At 39.1% G+C, this 26,369-nt stretch overlaps 1 protein-coding gene across 1 annotated transcript in view; it reads right to left on the bottom strand.

Moving 5' to 3' along the window:
• BTBD7 (BTB domain containing 7) overlaps window positions 1–26,369 on the bottom strand; it is a 75,184-nt gene that overhangs the window by 21,409 nt on the left and 27,406 nt on the right. The window contains exon 3 of the mRNA XM_019745488.2: window positions 24,401–25,480. Within this exon, the coding sequence (XP_019601047.2) occupies window positions 24,401–25,480 (1,080 nt within the window). The remainder of the gene's footprint in view (window positions 1–24,400; window positions 25,481–26,369) is intronic.

Raw genomic sequence — 26,369 nt, 5'->3', positions numbered from 1 at the left:
ACAAACAGAATAATTTAATCTAAAGATCAATTTAAACATTAAAATGAAATCCTTATAAGGAACACTAAGACCACCACAATGAAATCTGCATGTAAACAACACCCAAAAGACATGAATATGGGCTAAGAAGTAGGAAATATGGAAAAGTTCTCATTATTTTATGGTGAGCCTCGAGTGCCAAGCTGAGGACAGGCCCCTCCCAGTAGCCAGTGAGGGGCTTCTGTCAATCTGCTGTTGTAAAGTAGGCATTGGACTAGAGTTTAGTGCGATCAACTCAATCTGACAGAAAAGGAAATCTGACAGATGTATTCGGGAATGAAGCAGGGGCTTTTAGGAAAAAAGCGGTTATTTAGAAGGATGTATCACAATCCTACTAAACCAGGACATTGGCAGAGGTGAAAAAAGAGAATTAATGATAACATCACGTATTTAAACTTCTGAGGTTTACAAAGAAGTAAAACCTGGTAGGGAAAAAATGGGCTTTGAAATCAGACAGTTTGGCCTTGAAACCCCACTCTGACCATGCAGCAGCAAAGTCACTTGGGGCAAATTGCTTCACCTCGCTGAGCCTGAAACGTCTTCATTTGTAAAACTGGATTATACTCCTAACTCGGGGTTGTTATGTTGTTTAAACGAGCCCGTTCCCTTGACACCCTTCATTAATTCAAACATGCTGGAGCACCTACTTGCCAAGCGCTGTGAATACACAACTCTTTACTGCACTTTCCTGGGTGATGTCATCTGCCTCCCTGGCCTTAATTCTCATTGCATCTTATGGCTTTCAAGTCTACAGATCCAGCCCGGAGCTCTCTCCAGATGCCCTGACTCACTCCTTGAACTTTCCATTGGAGAGTTCTACATGGATATTCTGCACACATCTTAAATTCAAGTCATTCAATTCCTCCAGGAAATCTAGTACCACCCTTTTTAATCTCTGTTTTAAAGAAGGATATCTCATCTACCTTTCACCGAAGCCAGAAATCGGAGTACTATTATTGATTCCGTCTCCAGAAGGCCATATCCAAGCGTCCATCAAATACTGCTCATTCTATTCGTATTTTAAATCCATTCCCTCCACTGACTCTCTACCACTTCTGTTTAAGAATCTGATACTTTCTCCTGCATTATTAAAATAGCCTAAAAAATTTCCCATCTTGTCTTTCTCCCTTCCAATGTGTTCTGAATACTATTGCCAGAATGATCTTTTAAAATGTAAAGTAGATTATATACGCAACAAATTATTCAATAGCTTGCAAATCACTTCAAGATAAAATCCAAATCACATATTCTTGATGCCCTGGCCCCTGACACCTCCAGCCCCCTTTCTGCTCATATTGTACCGACACTAGTCATGCTGCATTACTTACAATTTCCTAAAATTCCACCAAACTCTTTCACTTCTGGGCCTTTACATAGGTTGTTCACATTTCTGAAATGTTCTTAATGCCCCTTAACTCCTCCACATCTTTAGACTCAGCTTAGACATTGCCTTTTTCAAAAGCCAACCTTGATCCCGCTCCCCAAAAACTCAGTCAGATGTTCCTCCTCCCTAAAAGTTTCCATGGTACGCTGTTTCCTGTATGATAGCATCAAACTCTTATACTATTTTATCTTTGTGATATATTTGTCCGAATCATCTACCAGCTCCTTTGGGAAACTCCACCTTATCTCTGATTCTAAAAGGCCTGACACCTAGTAGATAATTAAAAGCAATAGCTTACATTTTTAAAATTTATTATGTCTCAAGCTCTGTACTTAACTTAAATATTTAATTCCAGCAGTTTTTATCAAAGAAGGTGGTAGTATGTTTATTCCCATTTTACAGATGACAAAACTAAGACTCAGAAACCTTAACGTGCCCAAGGTTCTACAGCTATGAAGAAAACAAGTTATACTTAACCAAACATATCCTTCCCTTTCCTTCTAAAAATTACCTATCCCCGACTTTTTTGTGCCTCTAAACTAGGTCTTCCACTAATCAATTCTCATCAGAATTTCTTCATTTAAAACCATATCTCTCATGAAGAGAAAAGCACTTTATAAATACACTAAACATGGTGATACTAACTTACAAATGCAAAAGGAAGACAATTAGACAAAAAATTGGAATGTTAGAAGGTGTATTTTTAAAGTGATTTTTTTAATACTATCAAAATTAATATTTTCATATTACGGTAAAGGATTTCAAATAGTGGCAATTTGCATTTGGTCAAGGTTATCAATAAAGGAATGAAAATATAATTATAGCAGCAAGGTCCAAGGAACGCTGGCAGGGGAGGCCAGCAAGTGAGATGCAGAGAGGCTTCATAAAATGCCATTTCTTTGGTGTATTCTGGACCAGTCTTGTAGGTCCCAAAACATTACTAGCACACTCAAAGATGGTCAGATTCTTTGGTGACAAAGTGGTATAACTTAAATCCCAAAAGACCTCTGTATAAATCAGAAGGTCCACTTATGCGCAATGCAAGTGTTCATTTCTAGTGAGCAGAGTTATCATATTCTATCTTAGTTCTTCTCAAACTATCTCAGGTCAAAGAACAGTTTTTTGTCTTTTTAATTTCCGATCTGTCATGGACCAACACAGTAAAATTCAGTAAAAATCTGCTTGAATATTGTGGCACTGTCCAATTGCTACAAAAGTTTCTCAATGCTTATTCTCAATTTCTGTACTTACCTCACTGTGGACACACTTTGAAGAGCACTCCTCTGTCTAGAATTCCTTCCTCCTTGCCAGTTTCAGGATACATGGAGGTCAAATTTGTTTCCTCCCATTTGGTCCTAACTAATCTTCAGAAGGAACTCTCTCTTCCTCTTTTCTTCCCCTATAATGGAGTTCAGTGACTCCATTTCCTAACTACAGACAAAATAGTACATTATCTTATATGCCTTTAAAGACAACTAAATGACACAATCAGAACGACTACTTATTTTAAACTAGAGCCTTGGAGCGCAGACTGTTACCCACATATGGGAGATTACTGTTCAGACATATTCACAACCCGGAGCCTCCTGGTCTCCCCACAGCCCCCCATGGGCAGAGTATATGAGCGTATTTCCCCACCCCAAGACTTTGGACTTAGCCATGAGATCTGCTGTGACCAGTGAAATGTCAGTGGCTGTGATATGACAAACGACTTCAGAAGGACTTTTAGGAACTGGGGTTGCCCTCTTGCCTCTGCCACTGCCATAGTAGGAATATACTGAGATTCTCCAGTTTGTTACACAGCAATGGTTGGATTAATAAACCATGTAGCTTTTTGGATTAACTCAAACGCTTTTAACAATTTCCTTATAACAGACAAACTCATCTGTAGCCAAAGCCAAGACATTTAATGGCTCAAAGATGCCCATGCATTATGTCCAGGTGGCAGATTTTCAACGATGCTGCTGTGAGCTTGACAGACAGTGTGAAGTCAACTTCTGACGAGTCTTCTCTTGTGACGACCTCATCTTGTAGATCCACCTCCTACTTACTTAATTCCCTCTATTCTTTCACCAGAGTATTTTCTTTCTAATCTGTAATGTGGACAAAAATGCCTCTTTTCAAAAATTTGAGCTACATAACATGAATGATCAAGGCAGAGACATAAAAAGCAAAACAAATCAACTTGACAGTTAGTGATATGACTGTAATTATTGCGTGTTAAATAGGATGACTTTCCTTTTTTTCTCCTTTTCGTGTTCCTGGTAACTAAAACAAGCTTCAGTGTTGACAGACGTCCTGAAAACACACTCACACTCTTTGTTATTTTAGGTATACCCTCATACTTGTTTCACCAGTACCAGTGGGAAACCTTTCCACTGGCTCAAGTCCATCAGGAAATGTGTAAGCAGCCTCCACATTCAGAGTTTCATATTGGGGTTGAGGTGGGAAGAGAAAGAAGGAAATAGGCAAGGGGGAAGAAAGGGAAGGAACTGTGGAAGGAGATTACAGCTTGCCCTGCAACATAGAACAATACACAGGCGTACTGCATTTTATTGCGCTTTTGCCTCATTGTGCTTCACAGATGTTGCGTGTTTTACCAAATGAAGGCAAGAACCTCCACCAGAAAAAAAGGATTACAGCTCACTCACTACACTACAGTGACTGCTTCGTTGCGGTGGTCTGGAAACGGCCCTGCAACATCTGAGGGATGCCTGTAACAAGGTTAGGAGGAGGCTGGCCTCAGAGCAGGTACAGTGACTCTTCAGTGGCACCAGTTTGAAAAAAGATTTCAAGTGCAAATAGGCTTGAGAGAAAAGTTGCTTCAAATCTTTCCTACTAACCTGTATGTGACTGATTCTAAATCCCAAGGAAAGGAATTATGAAACAAGAGTGAAGTGAGGGCAGCATGAAGTAGCAGAAAGAGCAGAGGCTTTGAATTCAGGCACTTAACATCACTAGCTCTTGACTCTCACTTTTCACCCTGTGTTGGATCACTTCCTCGTATCGTGGATGAAACAATCCCACCAGATTTCTGAGGATTATGTTAAATAATACTGGGAAGCCAATGTGTCCACCAACACCACGCTTTTTCTAGCCCAACAATGTTAAACCAGCTGTGCCGACTCACCCTCCTTTAACCTATGCAAGTAACTAATCAATGTGTCCTAGTGAGTCTTCCTTCAAAATGCTCCTTGATTAGCTTTATTTTCCAGTCCTAACACGGCCTTTGTCCAAATCCTCTGTACTTCACACACCAATTACCGAAGTTCCCTCCTGTCTCCCTCCCTTCAGTATTCCAATCCATACTGAGCACGCTGTTGAAAGGTTTACGTTTTTTAAAACACCCATCAACACATTATCCCTGGACATCTCTCTATTTTAAAAAGGCAACCAGAATTCCAGATCCAAAGCAGAAAATGAGAGTCAGACACGTGGGTTAGAAGACAAATTAATCTGTGCCTTCGTGTTGTACCAGCCAGGCCTTGGATCTCTAACTTCTGAGAGCTGCTTGGATAGCTGCTCCTCTTTATTAGTCCCCAGGACCGTTCTGAAGAGGGCACAGAGCTCCTCAAAGGACCCTGGCAGGGTGGAAGCCCAGGAGCCTCCAGTGGTGACCAGCTCAGTGGCCCATTCTTGTACTGCTTTCCCTCCTCCTACTTCACTGGCCCCATTCTCACTTCTGTTCATAGGATAACTTACCAAATAAACTACCTGAGTGCAAGCCTTTGTTTCAGAACAGGTTTGGGGGAAATGGAGGAGACACGCACACAATTACAGTAAGAGAAATGGCCCTAGAAAACAAGATTCTCAAATGACATTCTGGAAATGGAATCACTGGTCAGGTGGCAGGTGGGCAGGTAACACCCCTGCGTGCAGCAGTAGTGGGGGCACCTGAGCGGAACAGGAGCACTACCTGAGGTAGGCGAGCTTTAGTTCACAGCTTTAGAAATCCTGAAAAAAAGAACAGGACAGGCTCAGGTGAGCCAGCCCTGAAGTGTCAGCATTCTGTCAAAGTCCGGCTATGTCTAGGTCAGTGGTTAAAAAGGCCCCTATTTCCTGCAGCTGTGGTGCAGACTTCTACCAGAACTCAGGCTCAAGACTGAATTTCAAGGATATCAGCTACAAAAAAAGACTTGAATGCAAAGCCTTGGCAAATCTTCTATGATAAAATCTGGAGTTGGGGTTATTTGGATGGATGAGCTAGGAATGTTACACCCCAAGATTCGCCTGAATATTCCAGGTTGGGAGGAGCAGCTCCCCTGATCCCTTGCCTGAGGACAGCAGTCTCGTCTTGTGAGGAGACCGTGCAGGTGCCTGAAAAGATAACGCTGTCAGACCTGCTCCTGCCCGGACAGCAGCTCCAAACCAGTCATCAGGAAGGATCTGGTCACTCATCATCAGTCTGAGTGAGAAGTGGTCCTGGGAGGAGAGGACACACCCAGGAACTGCAAGACCTGCTCTGTGTGCTGGCAGGTTCTGGAGGAACACTTGGGGAGCAGGCCTCGAGGGTGCCCAACCAGGGTGCTGGGTCTACGGCAAAACAACAGGAGCAGGAAGGTTCATCTTGGATCCAAGGGATCCGCTTCTCTGCCCAGTGATAACGGAGACCTAGCAGCTGGAGCACCCATGGATAAAGCCAGTGACATGCCTCTGCGATGAAGGTCTGGGTCACCCCACCTGGCAGGCTACCTAGGCCTGCTGAAATACTTGGAAAATGGTGACAGAAATCTAGGCTGGGAGATAGAGAAGGGAAATTGTGCTGAGCAGCACTGTTTCAATTTGCTTAAGCTAGAACTCTTCCCCACAATCTCCATCCTTGTATGATTCCAAGCTGAAGTTGGCCAGAGAAATATGTGAGATCTGGAAGGCAGCAGTGGTAACCATTACTCTTTAAAAGTCAGCATAGCTAGATGTGGTGACAGACAGACAGAGGTCTGTGGGTGCTACCGTAGCTTGTTCTTATTGTCCTCTGCTCGGCGTCCAGCTCTATCTCCCAATGCAGCCTGGTGACAACACTGGCCCCAGGCCACCACCAGATGCTTGCCTGCAGATCCACAGACCGAACAGTCACTGCCCCACTCCAGTGGCTCGATGTGCTTGGCTTCGCAGGTTCACTGTGGGTAACGTCTCTGATCCTACTCCTCTCCCTCTCAGACCGGCACTTCCCCCACAACTGCGTAAGGCCCAATTTCTATACTAATTCTCTGACCCTGTAAGTCAGAGTTGTTCAGCTTCCCTGACTGAACTGAGTGATATAGTTATGATGAGAATACCAATTACAGGCTCCAGTCAGTTGCAGCAGCTGGAAGGATGGGTAATTCCATCATTTTTCCTGAATTACATCTTTTGTAGAGGTGTGGCTTGTTACCACCTTGAAGGCTCTGTGATAAACTGGATTTAAATTATTCTCTCCTAATTAACTTAAATCACACAAAATTGTTGATAATGAACAGTTTTGACATCAGAAAATAACATCAGAAGATTAAATAATGTACTGCTGCTGTGTAACAAATGACCACAAATTTAGCAAATTTAGACAACAAATCATCTTCGATTTTCTGTGGGTCAGGAGTCTGGGCACACACAGGTCATGGGAGTCCTCAGCCAGGGTTACGTAAGGCTGCAATCAAGATGTCAGTTGGGCTTGCATTCTAATCTGAAGGCTGCATTCTCATCTCGACTGGGAAAGACTGCACTTCCAAGCTCATTCACGTGGTTGGCAGAATTCATTTCCTTGTGGCCGCATGACTAAGCTTCTTGCTGGTTATTGGCTGTGTTGGGGTGGGGGTGGGGGTCGGGCCCTGTTCAGCTCCTAGAGGCTGCCTGCAATCCTTGCCATGTGGTCCTCTCAACAGGCCATCTCAAAACACAGTAGCTTACTTCTTCAAGGCCGGGAAGGGTCTTGGAAGGAAAAGCGTCTCTGGTGCAAGTCTGCTATCAAGATGGAGCCGTATACAGTGTCATGGTATCGTGAGAGTGACACCCCATCATCTTGGCTATATTATATTGATTAGAAAGAAGCTGTAGGTCACACTAACACTTAAGGAAAGGGGATTGCATAAGGGTGTAAACACCAGAAGATGGGGATCATTAGGGGTCACCTGAGGGTTTACTTAGGGTCATAGTAAGCTTATGGCCATCCTAGCAATGCCCTTGCAGACATATTGGACAATCCCAATAATTTTAGTCTCCCCTTGGTATTTATTCCTTTGATCTACTTCAGCTGTCTTTCTCAGAATGTGTTCTCTGAAGACTGGTAAGAACTGCAATTAATATTTTAGGTAAAGGTGTATCACAGCTTGGCAAAAACAAACAAACAAACAAACAACAACAAAACACTGACTGACAAGGGAGCCAATACTAAATGGGAAAAGAAATAGTACTGGGAAAACTAATTATCCACATGCAAAAGAATGAAATTGGGCCCCGATCTTATACCACTCACAAAAATTAACTCAAAATGGATTAAGGACTTAAACGTATGACCTGAAACCGTAAAACTTAGAAGAATACATCAATAAAAAGCTTTTTGACATAAGTCTTGGCAATGACTTGTTGGATATGACACCAAAAGCAAAAGTCAACAAGTGGGACCACATCATACTAAAAAGGTTTTGTACAGAAAAAAGAATCAGCAAAATGAAAGGCCACCTACAGAAGCAGAGAAAATATTTGCAAACCATGTATCTGATAAAGGGTTAATATACAACTCAATAGCAAACAAACAATCTGATTTAAAAGATGGGCAGAGGACTTGAGATACAAATGGCCAATAAGCATATGAAAAGATGCTCAACATCACTAATCATCAGGGAAATGTAAATCAAAACCACAGTGAGGTATCATCTCACCTGTCAGCATGGCTATTCCCAAAGACTAGAGATAACAAATGCTGGTGAGGATGTGGAGAAAAGGGAACCCTTACGCACTACAGGTGGGGCTGTAAATTGGTGCCGCTACTATAGAAAACAGCATGGAAGTTCCTCAAAAAACTAAAAAATAGAACTACCATATGGTCCAGCAATCCCACCGCGGGGTATATATGAAATCACTACCTCAAAGAGACATCTGCAGCCCCATGTTCATCGCTGCATTAATCATAATAGCCGAGACATGGAAACAACCCAAGTGGCCATCAACAGATGAATGGATAAAAACAATGTGGTATATATAAAAAATCGAGTGTTACCCATTCATAAAAAGAAAATGCTGGGGCGGCCGGTTCGCTCAATTGGTTAGAGCGCAATGCTCCTAACACCAGGGTTGCTGGTTCGATCCCCACCTGGGCCACTGTGAGCTGCACCCTCCACAACTAGATTGAAACAACTACTTGACTTGGAGCTGGAAAATCACACTTAAAATAAATAAAAGTGGTTTTTTTTTCAAAAAAGGAAAATCCTGCCATTTGTGACAACATGGATGGACCTTGAGTGCTTTATTCTAAGTGAGATAAGTCAGACAGAGACAAACAAATATTGTATGATCTCACATGTATGAAACCTAAAAACATCAAACTCATAGAAACTTAATAGTAAAATGGTGATTGCCAGGGGCTAAGAGGGGCGGGGGTGGGGAAATGTTGATCAAAGGGCACAAACTTGTAGTTACAAGATGAACCAGGTCCAGGGATGTACCGTACAGCATGGAGACTGTAGTTAACAACACTGTAGTGTATCCTTGAGAGAGTTGCCATGGGATACAGCTGTAATGTTCTCACCCTAACAAGAAAATGTTAATTATGTGAGGTAAAGGCTGTGTTAGCTAACCTTATTATGGTGAACATCTCACAATTTATACATATAGCAAATCATTACATTGTGCACTGTAAACTTAATGGTTTAAGGATAGTACAAGGTAAGTTTCTGCCCCTTTTAATAGTCTTATAAGATTTCCTTGCAATAGCAAAATGCCAAAAGGCATTATTAATATTATACATCTGCTCCAAGTATCTTTCTATGTTCCTTTTCCATGTATTTTAAAAGCTATGTTCTGAGACAATCTCGGATTATCTGGATGGATGGATATACAAGAAGCAGGTAACATTGGTTACCTCTGTGAAGGGGAACTGAGTGGTTAGGGGACAAAAAGTCAGGAGGGCGAATACTCTTCACTGAGGACTCTTCTACCTTTTGAATTCTGTTCCATGTGAAAGTACTAATTTTTCAAAAAAGAAAAAAAACAACATCATCAGGCTATGGAAGTTGCTGGCAGTTTCTTTCCTCAGTGCTCAGTATAAAATCAATCACTGACCACAAAATCCAAGCAAATATTGGAAAGGAAATGAGAAGGTTCTCTACTTTGAGAACATTACTCCCTTCTGACGGGAAAGTGGTCGTCACTGAGATTCATACCGCTTGTGTGTGAAAATGTACACTGAAGGCTTGTACTCTTTAGTCTTAAGCTTTTGCCAAGCTGAGAGGGAAAAGCAGACAAAAATGGGAAAGAAGCTGAACACTTCTAACCTAGTAAACAGAGGTGGCTAAAGCACACAGACAACCATTGATAAAAGACTGAAGATTTCTCTCTAAGCCCTGGGAAAAAAAAAATAGACTAAGTTTAAGAACCCTTAAGATTCTTAATTGAATACAGATTTATGTTTCTTTGATGTTTATAATGTTCTCTAACATGGCATGTTAAATATTTATGCTTAAGTGTTTTTTGGGGTGAGAACAGCACAGTGAAAAGGGAAAGGATTCATGGGGATGTCAGTTCTCAGCACACAGGCCTCATAAATAAGCCCCTGCTGTACCACAATTCAGGGGGCTCTAACAGCGACCTACAGGATGCCCGAGCTCCTTGAAAGCAAACACAAGCTCTCATGTGCAGGCATCTCGCTGGAAGAGAGATGCAAGATAGACCTCTAGATCAGACTGACCAGAGATCCTATCCCGATTCCCATTTCCACATCTGAAAAATGTTTCCTAATCTTCAAAATTTACCTCACTTATTTTGAGGATTTAATAATATACAGATAGCACTTACCGGTAGTACAATATTTAACTTATGGGTAAATAAGTGGCAGCTATTACTATAATTAAGTTTCCCTGATGAGGGTGAAGGACATATAATTACAATTTTCAGAAAACTTTTTGATATCTACTGTTTATCTGTTAAAATATGATCATGTGTTCCCTTCCAAACAATGCACCTCACAGATGATTTCTTCTCAGAGATCATATTCTCTCCCCCTTCAAATGCGGAAGTCAGGAAATCTCTGGAGTCAGAAAGACCAGATTCAAATCTCGGCCTTAACATTTTGTAATCTCAGGTGACAATATTCTCAAGCCTCAGTTTATCTCTAAAATGGGGATAATAACTACCACAGAGGACAATGTGAGTTCAGCGCTTAACACAGTGCCTGGCAAAACACAGGTGCTCAAAAAGTTCTATGGAATAAACGAATAAATATGGTAGGAAACTTTTAAAAAGAATTAGTAATTTTTGATGTATAATTTATAGATTTCATCTGCTTAAAGAATGTATTATTTAAAAAACATTATTTCTGGAACATTTCTTATGGTCTGCATGCTGCAGCCAGAGATATTCCAGAAAGTGCAAATGCAGTCAGGTCACATGACTGGCTAAGCTCAGGATAAAGCCAACCACCTCAGCACAGTAAACCAAGTTTTCTCCTACAGCCCTGCTTGCCTCTGCAGCCTCATTTCTTGCCACCTCTCATCTCTGCACCCTCTATCCCCTCCCAACCTAAAGTGCCTTGCTCTCATTTACCTCCGGGTCTTTGGACCTTCTGCCTGACGTGCTCCCTTTTACCTCCAATCTTTATTAACTTAGCTCCCATTCATTCATTCTCCAGGTCTCAGCTTCTCTGGCAAGTTCTTGATACTGCCCCCTTCGCTGACTCCGTGTTGAGGTTCTGGGGCTCTTCTTCTTCCTATGTGCTCTCCTACTACCATCCAGCGCTTTGCTCTATTCAGGCTCTTATACTGTAACCGCCTATTGATGTCGGCACTACTAGACTATCATAGCTCATCAGTTTAATCTCAGGGCCTGGCATATAGAAATAGCTCAGTAAGCGTTTGGTAAATAAACGTAGCGATCACCATGCTGATTCTATACCAAGGGTCCATTTGAATCGACAGGTTATATATATTCCTTCACACACCGCCCCCCGCCCCCCCCACTAATATCCCATTTTTACCTTTATTTGCTTGAAAACTCAGGCAGGTGTTATGTTCAGGTACAGACCTATTACAATGATCAGAATTACAACACTGTAACCACCCACTTCTATTTTAACCTAGTACCTCTAAAAACCTGACATCAAAATGTAGTTTACGAGCGCAGTTCATACCACTGAAGACTTTAGGCACAATATTTTTATTGTTTATACTTATAAACAAAAACTATCAATTTAGAATTTAAGATGAGGCATAAGAACAACAAAGAAACTATTTAATCTCACAGTTTAGCTTAAAAAAATTTCTGAACCTCTCATCACAGACAAGCTCTGCTATCAGCATTTAGAAAACCAATGTGATGATGCCCATGTATTTTCTAGAAATATTTTAGTGAATCAGTGTCAAAATTCAGCAATGTTCTTTAATAAGAACTTCAATTAGGAAGGAACAGTGACAGTGGAAATGTAATATTAAAACCAATACACTTCGAAATAAGCCTAACTCTATCATGGTTAAAGAGGAATATGGCAAGAAACAAAGACATGTAAATATGCAAATTGTGTTTTTCACTTTCTGGCACTATTTTCAGATGCACGGATATTTCACCTTCAAATGACATGACATGTAAAGCATTTATCAGAAGTTTTATAGACATAGCAATGCTAATATGAGGTATATATAAAAATGTTTTAGTGAAAAGTACCAAAGCAGAGCTCAGAATCTTTTAATATATCAAAGTCATCCGCTTTGTGGAGACAAATTTAGTGAGGCTAACCCATGTTAATTCATAATAGAAACTGATATTCCTTTTCATCAAAATATATGAAAAAATAGCTGGAGGCAAGGAACCTTCTGGACAGTTTATAGTCACCGAATGTTTTAGCAGTTCCAGAAATACACTCCAAACTAAGTTTCAGTCTTTAGGAGATATTTATAAAAAGGTATTATTTGTCAACAGTGTTTTTCACTGGGGAGTGAGACTGAAGAGTTCTTAAACGCCTTTTGTATTATTTGTATCACCTGAATATCCAAATATTAGTGCATCTCTTATATTAAAAAAATGCAGTTATTAAAAAAAAGTTATCCTATATGTACTGACATAATTTTTCCGAAGTTAAAGCAACACAGAGTAGTATGTATAAAGTGGTGCTATTTTTTACAATAGAACAAAATATGCATGTAAAATACACAGATTCCTGCCAGATAAAGGTTTACAAGGAAACTCTTCAAACTGTTCAATGTCATCAATGAGGATTTGGGGGAAAGAATGGGAGTAAGTGAAAATCTACCTTAGGCTGTGTTTCTATTATTATTATTCCCCTTTTTCAACAATGAGCATGAACTGTTTTGAATTAAATTCATTCAAATTTAAAGTTGCTACTGGAGATGGTTTATTTATGAATGCTACCCAACATACTATCTAAAGTCTTTTCAAGTACAAAGTATACAGGAAACTTAGCTACTGAGTGTAAATTTTTGTTTTAAAGTCTATCTTTTGATCACTAGAAGTCACCTTGGGAAAGTAACAACTTAAGAATGTTTCCTCGTCTCTAAAACAGAAGAATGATGGCAGCTACCATATAGGTCACTGTAAAGATTAAGTGAGGTATTCCACAAAAAGAGCTTACTTAGCCCAGTATCTTGCACACAGCAATAGCTAAATAATATCATTACTAATCTATCTAAATTCTTAGCATAACTTCTTCCAGCTACTTGCAAAACCAGTAAACAGAATGCTTATGGCTGGTCTGAGTCCTTCTACTTTGGATATTTTAGGAGGTAAGTGCAATATTTGATTTTAAGGCAGAAACTTTCACTCTGTATCTTAATACTGAGTTAAAAAAGCCCACATATTTGTACAATGCAGAGGGCCTTCCTTCCTTCTGTCATTTTCCCTCCTCAATCACTAACGCCCTCCCCTAGTCCGCCTTTCCTTATGTCAAATAACTTACATCTTTGATTGTATTAGTTTTGTATTCCTTGGCAATGGAAGGTATAGGAGAGGATTCAAAATTTGACAATGGCAGTCAGAAAAATAAAAATAAGTTGGGGCTTTAGGAAAAAGCAACAATTATGCCATTTGTCTTAGTGTTTCTAAGAGAAAGGAGACTATAATTGAATCAAAGTGGAAGTTTAGACCAAATAGTCCACACCAGGAGAAAGCTCTGTGGACCATGTTTTATGGCCCTGCTTTGCCATCATCTAAGATTGACAGTTCCCTGCAATTATGAACACATGTATCACTGTTGCTAAAAGTCTGAATCTGGTAATTTTAGACTTTGGAAACTTGGAGTGAGGTTCCAAATGGTGTGCAAGGAAAATGACTCAATTCTTATCTTTAGAAATCTTCCACTAAGGAGTTAATGCAATTCAGTTTTTTAAAACATTTATTAAGGCCCTGACAACTGTAAGCAGGCATAATGTGTGCTGCTTGCGTTTCTATGAAGAAGAAACGAGCTCAGGTTGTGGAATCCAGACAGAATTTATGTGGTTAGTATGTGGCAGAACCAAGACTGGAACACAGATATAACCCCAAAGCTCATTTATAAAACACCATTAAATTTGGGCACTGGTATCTATCTCTGAACCTCTCTGCCCAAACTGGAAACCCATTCTCCAAGCTGCAGGGGGTTGTTGTGAGGATAAAATGAAGCACTGCGTGTTAAGTGCCTGTCGTAAAGTTAGGTACATAGTGGCATTCAACAACTGTTAATTCTCTTCTCCGTGGTATTATAGCTTGATAGCAATATAAGCTAACCTGAAATTTAAAAAAATAGTTTTTACGATCTTGAAAGAACTATGTGTCTTGTCTTAGGCCTCCTGACATCAAGTGCTGATCAACTGATAGAATTAACCATTGTTTTACTTTGACAGTCATATATAAACAGTGCATGCAAAAGGTAGCAAAAAACAGGTACTTCAATAATTCAGGACAAAATGTGATACCACTAATTTACAAGTCTTTCTCTAGTTCAGAACATGCTGCCCTGGACAGCACCCCTGGAGATGCTAGCTGCTACCTTCATGGTGGCTAGAGAGCAGTAGACTCTTTAAGTCACAGGTCTTTCTTATCCCAGAGAAGTGCTATGTTGTTCAAAGTTTTGTGTTCATATCCATACTGACCTGAGTACAGCGTTTTATCTTTTATCTTATTATATTAATGTCTGTCACATTCAAATTAAATCCAATTTCTCAGACCTTGACTATAATAAACACATAATTTGGGCTGAAGGAAAAAAAACAAAACAGAACAAGTCTTCCTCTATTCATCATTTCCCTCCCTTGTGGCATCCTCAGAATTTCAGTATCACAGAGAAAAGGTTTTGCTTATTGAGAAAAGGCTTCTAATTAAATGCCATATAATTTTAAATAAACAGAAGACATTCAACACACTCTACTTTAAATAACTGCACACATTTTAGAAATAACACTTCTTGCTAGAGCTACAAAGTGCCTGATAAACATTTACATTTACAAAGTTATATAACAAGCCATAACATTAATTTACGCTCACTTTCTTCTAAGTTTTCAAATAAGGGTGAATAAACACTTCCACCTTATATAGACAAGAAACAAACAATGGCAACTCCTTATAATTTTATTTTCCCTTAATAAATTAAGCAGGACAAAAAAGAAAAAAAATGCCTAATTTAAAATAAGAATTTCCAAGGTACTTTAATATTCTAAATCACATTTGTTTATTAATGTAAATACATTTTCATTGACATTTTAGATAATTAGTTTTTTAATCTACATTATAAATTAATACAAAAGGACTGCCCTTGGATGAAACTTTTTGGCTTCAAAAGATTAATAGCCTTGATTGACTTCCACGAATATTTTAAATCCGATTGATATATTTCATATCAATGGACCAACAAAGTAAACAGTTGATAATTTCATTTGAAATTTAACTTAAAACTGAGTTTAATGGTAGACAGTTATGTACCATTTAGACCACATCTAAACTTACTTTTATAAAGAACACTTCATGTTTATCTCCTACACTGAGGTTCAGTGTTTTCATTTTATTTGCAACTTCCAGGGTTAAACATTTATTACATTTCCCCTCCCTTTTTTAGAAAAGTTGCTCAGTTTTCATAGGTATTACAGGTAATTCAAAATACGTAACAGAGTCTACTAAGAGCAAAGCACTGTATTAGGTTCATAGGGTGATTCAAAAATGACCAAGATTTTGATCTTGTCTTTAGGGAGTAAATAACAGTTACTAGTTGATGGAGGAAATGAGACAGGTACATAGGTAATTCCAAAACAAGCTAGAAGATGTCAAAAACCTGGAAGAAAAATAAAAGAAGCGATTCAAAAGTTTGCAGGAAGTAGAAAATATTTTTAATGTGGAATGCCTAAGACAAAACAAGGAACGGAGCATGTGAGTTGGTCTTAAAGGGCAGGGTAGAATATGGACATTTAGTGATTAAAGGCAAAGATATTCCAAGACAAAATGAGCAGAGGGTCAGAGGTGGAGAGTTTGTAGTCTGTATGAAAAATTAAACTTAAGTTCTAAGATAAAATATGCAATTAAATATTACACTTTAGAACTTGTCATAATTTTCAATAAAAAAAAATTAAGTGCTACGTTAAGAGATGTATAGCTTGAAGGTCATTTGAACTGCCATTCCTGAAACTGAGATTAATTCATGTAATGTTACATGTTTAACTGAAACCTACATTTACTACTCTGATCTGTTGATAACTGTGTTTAACTTAGCTCCATTATTCTCTAGAAGTATACTCAGACTAATTTGCTGAAGAGGAAACAACTACAGACTGAAGTAAAATGAACTGCCAGCTCAACAAACTGAGACAAAAGGAAGAGTGTCACTATGGGAACAGTGGAGAGGATGGGACACAGAGGAAGAGATTAGTGAGCGGGACAGTCTTTGCTATTTTGCATTTGTTTCAAGTCACACACTCTTGGAATCTGACCAAGTTGGTAAGGGAAAAAATTAGGTCATTGCTTTCAGTTGTTTCTATTAGATTTTTAATTCAATAAAACATAATCACATGCATTATAACTAAAAATATGGGCAATGCATTACAGAGTCCATTTTAGAACTAAAGTTATAAATAAGTTTCATATTCCAAAGACTGAAAAAGACATTTTGGATGAAGATAAAAACATAAAGCCTGCCGTATGAAGTGCACTGCTGTAAAACGTCCTGCACTGAAATGTGCATGTAAATGGTGGGGCGAATTCTGGGCTATTCTGTCTGGGATCAACACAAGAAAACAAATTCTTACAGCAGGACTGTGGGTTAAGAGTTCATGAGAAAACCTCTAGTTCTCCTAAAGAGATTTTTACTCAAAATAACTATAAATCAATAGTCTATTCTCACTGTTCTCACATTTTCAGAGCTGTTTAGAGTTTATGCTAAGGTCATTGTGAAAAGTCAGTGATCAAACATCAGCTCCTTCATTTGAGCCTCTTCCAATCTAGTCATCTATTCTGGAATTTCATGCACTAGTCCTTTTAATATAGGTACTGTTATCAACCAGACTTTTAAGCTGCAACCATAGAAAACAACTCTAGTTGGTGTAAACAGAAAAGGAATTTATTTGAAAGGATAGTTAGCCCAGAGGTGCTGGGAAAGCTGGAGACCAGGCTCAGAAAACGAAGAGCAATGGCAGGTTGTGGAATGAGGATTACATCACAGACACAGCCCAGCGAGAACCTTGGGAGCTGCGGCGGGTCCCTGGCCACTACAGCTCCCGCTCTGTGCCTGGACAGTGAATGCTCATTGGCACCACTGCCAGTGCCCTCTCCTTTTCCATTAGATGTCGCTGCCCCTCCCCTTACAGAAGAATTCTCTATAGTCCCTGCTTTCAGTTCCAGATTCAGAAAGTCTAGGTCACATGCTTAAGCCCAACCAGAGAAGGCCGAGAAAGCAAGCATATGACCCTTCAGGTTTTTGTAGCAGGAGTTGGGCTCTGCCTTCCATCAAGACCTATACAGTGAGGAATTAAAACTAGGAAGGAGGTCCTTCGGCTTGTTGGGCAGCCGAAAAAGTTAAATAACCAGTACAGGAACACTCGCCTATTCCGGAAAGAATGGCCAACTCAGTAAACGCCCTCTGTTCTCTGGCTAAGTGCTGCAATGTTCAAGTCTGAGTGGTGACCCACTCATCCCGCCCTCAGTTTTTAAACCTCCAGGCTGGGGCCACATTTCCCTCCGGTAAGTGTGTAGCCCCACCCCAAGTGGGTCAGCACAAGTCAGGCTCCCAGTTGAGACTTCTCTGAGTGGATGTTTCAATCACTGGCCTGCTGTTTTGTTCCTAAAACTAGGCCACAGTGGCCTCGTCCCTGGAAACTGGTTCTCATATTGCTCCCCTCTCTCACCATGCCCCGATTCCTGCGCTTGGGTCAGAAGAGCTGGTATGAGTCACAAGTTCATCACTTACAAGCTTGGGAAAAGGCTAGTTATTAATCTCTGAGCCCCACAATATTCATATGTTGTCAGGATGATGAAATGAGAGAAAAAAGCCCTTTATAGACTAAACTTATAAGCATGATCTCATTAGTTAACATTCTGATAGATATGATAAATTCCCCAGTTCTTTCGGATTGTAGCCTGTCTCTCTGGTTCTCCTGAGCACTCATGTCATGTTTATTATAAAAATTAATTTTGTAATCAAAGCAGTATGTGCTCATATTTAAAAGTCTTGTACATAGTAGTAATTAAAAGCTTACCCTAAAATCAAAACCCTCTGCCTATTTCTTTTCCACTCCCCGTCCTGCTCCCTAGAGGCTAAAACTACTCTCAGTTCTTCACCTCTTTTCTTCTGGTACCTCTGTACTGTAATTTTTATTAAATCAACATTCAGTATTAATATTATAATGGCTACTTAAATACTGCTTACTGCTGACCCAAGCTGTGTACTAGAATTTTCTTCCAACTGTAATTTAAATTTTTTCTTGGAGATATTTGCTTCCTCTTTTCCCACTTGCTTCGTTTTCTATAAATTTACTACTAATTCTTCATAAAGGCACCAAAAGATCCAAAGACTCTTTCAATGTCGCTTTTCACTTCGCGTCCAAACATTCAGGTAATTGGTTTCTTCCAGAGGTAGGCTTTCATGATCCTCGTCCTGTCTCGATGGGATGCCCATTAGACCTGTTACACAGCTAGTAAGTAAGATTTCCCTTTCTTCTTTCTTGTGTGGGACCCCGTTTTCTTGATCCCACACTTCTTTGTTCTTGGTTTACTTGATCATTTAGTGGAATATCCTCAGTATCTCCCTGAGGTGGCGTTCAAGAAAGATTAAGTTTTTTTGAGGTATGACTGAAAAATGCCTTTATTTAGCCTTATAATTGATTGACAGTTCAACTTAGACTTTTTTTTTTTTTTAAGATTTTTATTGGGGAAGGGGAACAGGACTTTATTGGGGAACAGTGTGTACTTCCAGGACTTTTTTCCAAGTCAAGTTGTTGTCCTTTCAGTCTTAGTTGTGGGGGGCGCAGCTCACCTCCAGGTCCAGTTGCCGTTGCTAGTTGCAGGGGGCGCAGCCCACCATCCCTTGCGGGAGTCAAACCGGCAACCTTGTGGTTGAGAGGACACACTCCAACCAACTGAGCCATCCAGCGGGCAGCTCAGCTCAAGGTGCCGTGTTCAATCTTAGTTGCAGGGGGCATAGCCCATCATTCCTTGTGGGACTCGAGGAATTGAACTGACAACCTTGTGGTTGAGAGCGCCCTCTGGCCCATGTGGGAATCGAACCCGGCAGCCTTCGGAGTTAGAAGCATGGAGCTCTAACCGCCTGAGCCCCTGGGCCGGCCCCTAAGTATAGACTTTTGTTTAAAATTATTTTCCACCACCTTTTTGAAGGCTCTATGCCACTGTATTATAGTATTCAGTTGTTGCTATTGAAATACCATTATGAATACCAAATGAATACCAAATGAATACCATTATGATTCCTATTTCTTTGTATGGAATCTATTTTTTTACTCTATGTTAACTTTTTAGAATCTTCTCTTTTCCCTTGGTGTTCCTTAGTGAAAAGAATGGAACTTTTTCATATAGATATTTCTTTAGTTTTGGCAATATTTCCTGCATTACTCCTTAGATACTGTCTTCTCTTCCATTTTTCTCTGGTATATATTTCTAAAACCACTATCTGTTAAGATGCTACACCTTCTGGATGAATACTAGTTTCCTTATTTGTCTCCACTGTTGTCCGTCTCTTTGTTATTTCTTTTACTTTCCTGATTTCTTTAATTTTATCTTTATTTCTTCTATATTTTTCATTTCTGCTACCTTATTTCCAAGAGCACCTGTTTTTACTTTTATAGCAGCCTATTTATGTTTCTTTGATTCAGTAAAATGTTCTTTTATATGAGGGTATTTTTATTCTATTGAAGTTTTTCTTTTAATTCACTCTGTTTCTTCTTGTACATACTTTGTTCTTTTTGTTCTGATCTCTGCCTCAATTTAGAAGTTTCCCTCAAACATCCAGTGAGCCTTAGATGGGTTTTCGTATTTCAGAGTGAGGCAGCCATTTGGAAGCTCTGCTGAGAAGCACGCTGGCTGACTACAGTAGCCCCCCCTTTCCACAAGGGATATGCTTCAAGACCTCCAGTGAAAGCCTGAAACCACCAATAGTACCGAACACTATTTACCATGTTTTTTCCTATACATACATCCCTGTGATAAAGTTTAATTTATAAATTAGGCACAGTAAGAGATTAACAATAATAATATAAAACAATTATAACAATATACTGCAATGAAAGTTTTGTGAATGAAGCCTCTCTCTCTCTCTCTCAAATTCTCTTATTATACTGTACTTACCCTTCTTGTGATGTGAGATGATACAATGCCTACATGATGAGATGAAGTGAATGACACAGGCATTGTGACGTAGCACTGGCTACTATGAGGGTCTCTTGAATACAAACACTGTGTGATCTGATAACCAAGCTGGCTACTGAGTGACCAATGGGCAGGGAGCATATACAGCGTGGAGACGCTGGGCAAAGGGATGATTCATGCCCTGGGTGGGATGCAGCAGAAAGGCGCAAGATTTCATCACGCTACTCAGAATGGCATACAATTTAAAACTTATGAATTGTTTATTTTTGGAATTTTCCACTTAATATTTTTAGACTGCGGTTGACCATGGATAACTGAAACCGTGGATAAGGGGGGACTACTGTATTCTTCTTTGTAGAACAACTGGAAGGCAAACTGGCTTTTCTACCATGTAATTCCTAAGTATAACTTCATCATGGAACTCCAAAACACCAGTATGTACAGGCACACTCTTGGGCTGTTCACCATTTCTAGCGCTCCAGTTTATTGCCTTGTATCTGTCGAGGTTGAGCAAAGGAAGGCAAGGGAGTAATTTCACCATCTAGTTTGCAGACGTTCACATAATTCCAGATTTCAACCTTTTGCCTTACCATCCCAGCCCACCCCACCCCTTAGTAGCTATTTCCAGACTTGGAAGCTTTCTAGTTTGATTTCTTTAGAGAACAAATCTCAGGTCTTCTGTGCTTAGTGTGGGGTGGGGTACAGAGAAGGGAATTGAAGGGGAGGGTCAGGATTTGTCATCTGGCTGCAAGCGATACTGATGTAAGAACAGACAAATGGACCACTGAAACAAAACAAAAAGGAGTAACCCATATATATGAACTTAATAAAAGGTGGTACAAATCAGGGGTGGGGGTGGGGGGAAATGGATGGTTTATAGAGGATACTCAGAAAACCACCTCATTATATGGAGTAAAACAAAAACCTCATCCCTCTCTAACACCATATATAAAGGTCAATTCCAGGGTGAGGGAAAGGGTCCATCCACTCAGTGTTCAGACTTCAAATCAAATCTCTCTTTTCAGTTCTACACCATGCTTATCCCTGCTTTCTCGAGTACTTAGTACCCCTGTGAATTGCCTCTCTTCTCCTCAGTAGCCTCCTTTAAAGAATGTTGCATTATAGACTTCTCCTCTCTGTTAAGCCAGTAATCAGCTCTTTATTTGCTTTCCAGCTTCCAAAAATGTCAATACCTATCCCTTTTTCCACTGTTGTGTTCTTCTCAGGTATCTTTTGTCCTTGAGAGTTTATACTTGTTTTATTCCTTTATTCTAATATTAGGGCTTTGGAGGAAACCGAAATAAACATGTTCAATCTGCTATGTAGAAAATCAAGTAAAGTTAAATCTACTCCTAAAATGCCAGGTCAGTAAGTTGAAGTCCCATAACCTGTTAATTCACCTCCCTAATAGTGATTGCCTACTTGTCTGAATAAAATGCATTCTCAGTGTAGGCCAAGAATCCTTCCTTTTATCCACTTGCCAAACCACTCTTGCTGTCTGCCTATACTGCCTCTTTTTATGATGCTCTTGAAACTATTAAATCACCTTTACACCTTGAAGGGCACATCTAGTCTCAAGGTCCCAGACTCTCTCGATAGAATTTTGTCTCCTTTTAAAACTGGAGTTTAATTTTTAAAATGAAAACTAATTTGGAATAAAAGGTGACAGGTGCTAATTAAAAAAACATTTACTGAGTGCCTACTATGTTCCAGGCATTGGCGACGCAAAGATGAGAACAACCTGGCCCTAAAGTTGCCCAACACGCTTGTCTCACAGCCTTTCTTAACTGGGAATCGTGTTTGAACCACAGAACACAGAAAATAATTTTGTTGACTATTTTCTTACTTCTCTCCAAAAGGGTACATAAGTAGTATCATGCTGAATGCATGGGAGAGACACTAATTCATTACACAAACAGATACCTAAGAGCATTATACAAGTTAAAACATGGTAGTAAAGGATTCAAATCCAGTTTGTCTGGTTCCAGCGCCTGAGCTCTTAAGCTTTATTGTTTAAAATCCCTTTCCAAGTGACCAAATACGAGTATTCTCCTTCCCCTGGAAACAAGGTAAAAATTATGTTGAAGTTATAGTCTATTATAAACCTTACTTAATATGAATTGTATCATGGGCTTGGGGGGAAAGATAAGGCCTTTTGCAAAAAGCAAAAGACCACATATTAGAAACTATATTTTGAATAACGAAAGGAAATAGAAAGCCATGTACACCCAAATTTAAGGGAATTTTTAAAAAACTAACCAAGATTAAAGTAATACAAGGAGGGTTGTTTTGTATTTTAAACGTACTTAAAAAAAATACAATATCTAGCTAAATGATTTTTAAAAATTAAACTCACTTAATATCGATGAAGTAAAAAAAGTATTACCTAAATCCAAGAGCTGGCTCACAATTTTACTTTTCATTCAAAACTTAAAACAACAAAACTATACTAAGAGATGCTTTACCATTTTTTAAAACAGCAAAGTATGCACAATACACTTTAGTTTCTTATTTTTTAAACATGTCAAAAATAAAACCAATTTGAGAAAACAGAAATTATTATAATACCTTTTTGGTAATGTTGCAACCTTCAAATTTTTCTGTAGAGGCATTTTCTCACAAATTTGGTTTAACAGAATAAAAGAATAAAAGGTTAAGCTGCTAGGTTATTTTTGATAACACCTTTTCCTATAATCTGACACCTAAACAGTCTACTATTAATAATAATGATTTGTATTTTAAACTAACAAGAAAATATTTTAATGACATTTTGATTGTGGTAATAAAACAAAATCAGAACAATTACTAAAAAGATAATTGTAAAATAAGATTTTAACAGATTCTTTATGTAATAGAAATCTCAAATTTTTCACTCATGTTTATCAATGCCTTCTGTGTAATTCCTCTTATTACTGACATTGTTATTTAACTGGGGCATTTGTTTTATTTTTTTCTCTCTCAAAGTCCTATTAGTTTGTTGATTTAGCCATACACCATACAATATTTTCAAGTTAGAAAAATGTGCTTAGCTTTCCTTTTTAAATTCAGATCTTCTACCCAAACCATTAACATTCTCTAACTGGCAACTTCTAATGTTCTTTTAGCAAATACTCATTAGATAAATTTCTCAAGTAATTTTATGTCATATAGGTTGTTTTCTTTTAATATATAGCCATAGAAAGCTAAGAATACATTCTGTCAAGACAGCAATTTCCCTCTGCTCTCCCACAGGTCTCTTTTCAGATCTGAAATGTCAAGATTCTAATGTTTACCAACAGATATATAATTCTTCTAATGTAACTTCCATGTATTCATTTGCCAATAACACAAAAAGTGCCGTCCTAACTTAAAACTTTTTTTCTAAATTCAATGAGGAAGGCGCAGGAGTCTTGCACTAACTGTGCTTTACACACCTCAAGCGTCTGGGCTGTTGCTTCATGCACATGTTGGGCCTGAAAAGATTTAGAATATACTAAAATTTAAATCAGAAACCCTGCCCGATTCTTTCATTCAAATAAATTTCTCAATGTATCTTCATTGTTGTCATGAACTTTCATTCTTATCCTAAACTCTTCAGCATCAATAAGGCACTGAGTAAACACGAGAATCTATGTTAAGTTATCCAAAGAATCCTAGATCAAGAATAACCTTGAAACCTGGGAAACGGGGCTTGAAGTTCAAAGCTTGGGTGCAGACAGGGTGTAGGTGGGTGGGAGCTGGGTAATTACATGTCGCTGTGCCTCTCTTACATTAGGGAAGAAAGAGCCTCGAGTCTCATCTACTGCTCTTAGTCATTAGTTTTGAGCGCTTGGTTTTAATAGCAAATGAAGAGCCACATGAAATATTAACCCTCAATTCTGTCTCAGATGTCATAACTATACATTCTAAACAAACTGACCCTCTCAATCCCAAACAATGAAATCATGGAACATATTGGTTGCGTTTTCAATCTGGAAGAAAAATATGTAGTTTTACAAATAAAAATTAAAAACCAGAATTTCATACCTTGTGCAAGCATGTTAAATTCCAAGAACAACGCTATGTGGTAAAGTTCCATGGCTTCTTCTGCCCTGGTCATGTTTGGTTTCCCTGCGACGAGAGCCTGAACTTCACTGAGACTCCCCACAGAGGGGCTACAGTGCAAAACGGAGAGGTCCACCACATCGGTATACATACAGTGTAAGATAACTTTTGCATATTTTTTTGGTATAATGGACTCATCTAATATAATTCTTGTGGGAGTCCTCAAAGTTCGGTCCGTGATTTCTTCACCAGTCCGTATCCTCCTTTGTAATAAATTTCGAAAAAATGGGGACCGTGCTGAAATAATAGCCTTGTGAGCTTTGAGCTCTTCATCTAAACAGTTCTGATTTCCACCAAAAGCTTCCACCAGTTCAGAGTCTGAAGAAAAACTAAGGACGACATCATAGTAACACATGTAATCAAAAAGTCCACGCATATCTACATCAAGGGAATTTGGTGTTCCAAATTCTTCACTAAGCTGAACGAGGATATCGACGTTTTGAAACCTTGAGTCCTCCATCCCAAACTCTCCCGTATACAGGTAGTGTAACAAAGCAGAAAACATGGGCATATCTATACCAGCTGTATTGATGTCCATTATGATCTCTGCCCCATACTCGGGTGAGGAAGAAAGTAGTGTTTTAAAAAAAGGACACCTTGCCGCCAAAATGGCACGATGAACAGGAAAACAAGTTTCTTGAAATATTAAGTCTACATCAGTACAATACTTGTACTCATAAAGATCGGCCATATCTTTCTGCAGTGTCCGGGCTTCGGGCCGAGCCAAACTGGCTTGTAGCGAAAGCTCCTTTAAGGCTGAAGTCCCCTCATATTCCTCCACGAGCGCGTTCACATCTCTGACATCCCACCCGGAGAGGAGCTCTCGCATCTGCTTGGCGTGATCAGCAGACCTATTCGATTTTCGACGCTTAATGAACTTCTTTTTGAGGGTGGCAAGGCCAGAGGTTCTCTTTTTTTTGTCTTGTGGTTTCTCATGGCCATGGTCAAGACTATATAATTTTGATTCACAACCATAGCCTTGCTGAGAATAGGATGATGTCCCTAAGAAGGAAATTAAAGAAATAAAAATGTGTTTTTTTTAACATTCATTTTCAACATTCACTTTAACATATATTTCATGTTAAAAATTGTTACAGACATTCCTGAACCATTGAAATAAAACTGACTTTTATAAAAAGTTCAAATAACTCATTTTATATTAAATAAGAAATAGGACAAACAAAGCAGATTTTTCTTAATTTTAAAAAATGCTTTTGGTTCTCTGGCTACCAAGGACCAGATATCATGGATCTTAATCATGGATTTTTAGGAAATGAGAGTTAGGCGGATCTGTAAATTAAGGATATTATTTATATATAATTGTGAAATGTTTTTTTCCCCTTAACTACGCAAAGGCTGCATTTGTATGGGGGGAAAAATGGACCAGGACACAAGAAACATATATTTTACTATTTCCACACCAATGGAGATTGCTCCTTTTCCTAGGGTAATTGGCAATTATGGTTAAGATAACCAAAGGAAAGATCAATTGTGCTATATAGTGACTCAGCTAAGATGAACATCATAAATCAGGGGCAGCCAGATAGCTCAGTTGGTTAGAGTGCGAGCTCTCAACAACAAGGTTGCCGGTTCAATGCCCACATGGGATGGTGGGCTGGGCCTCCTGCAACTAAAGATTGAAAATGGCAACTGAACTTGGAGCTGAGCTGCGCCCTCCATAACTAGATTGAAGGACAACGACTTGGAGCTGACGGGCCCTGGAGAAACACACTGTTCCCCAATAAAAAATTTTTTAAAAAAATCATAAATCAGATTTCCATTTGTTGGGAAAAAGATCTGGATGCTGCAGAATTATTATCTATAGTAACTTTCCACAGCTCAATTCTCTTTTCATCCAAAAAGACCACTTAAAACACAATTATATTTATAT

The sequence above is a fragment of the Rhinolophus sinicus genome, linkage group LG03 (assembly GCF_036562045.2).
Source record: "Rhinolophus sinicus isolate RSC01 linkage group LG03, ASM3656204v1, whole genome shotgun sequence".
NCBI classification, from domain to species: domain Eukaryota; kingdom Metazoa; phylum Chordata; class Mammalia; order Chiroptera; family Rhinolophidae; genus Rhinolophus; species Rhinolophus sinicus.
This window is presented reverse-complemented; position numbering and strand designations above follow the sequence as displayed.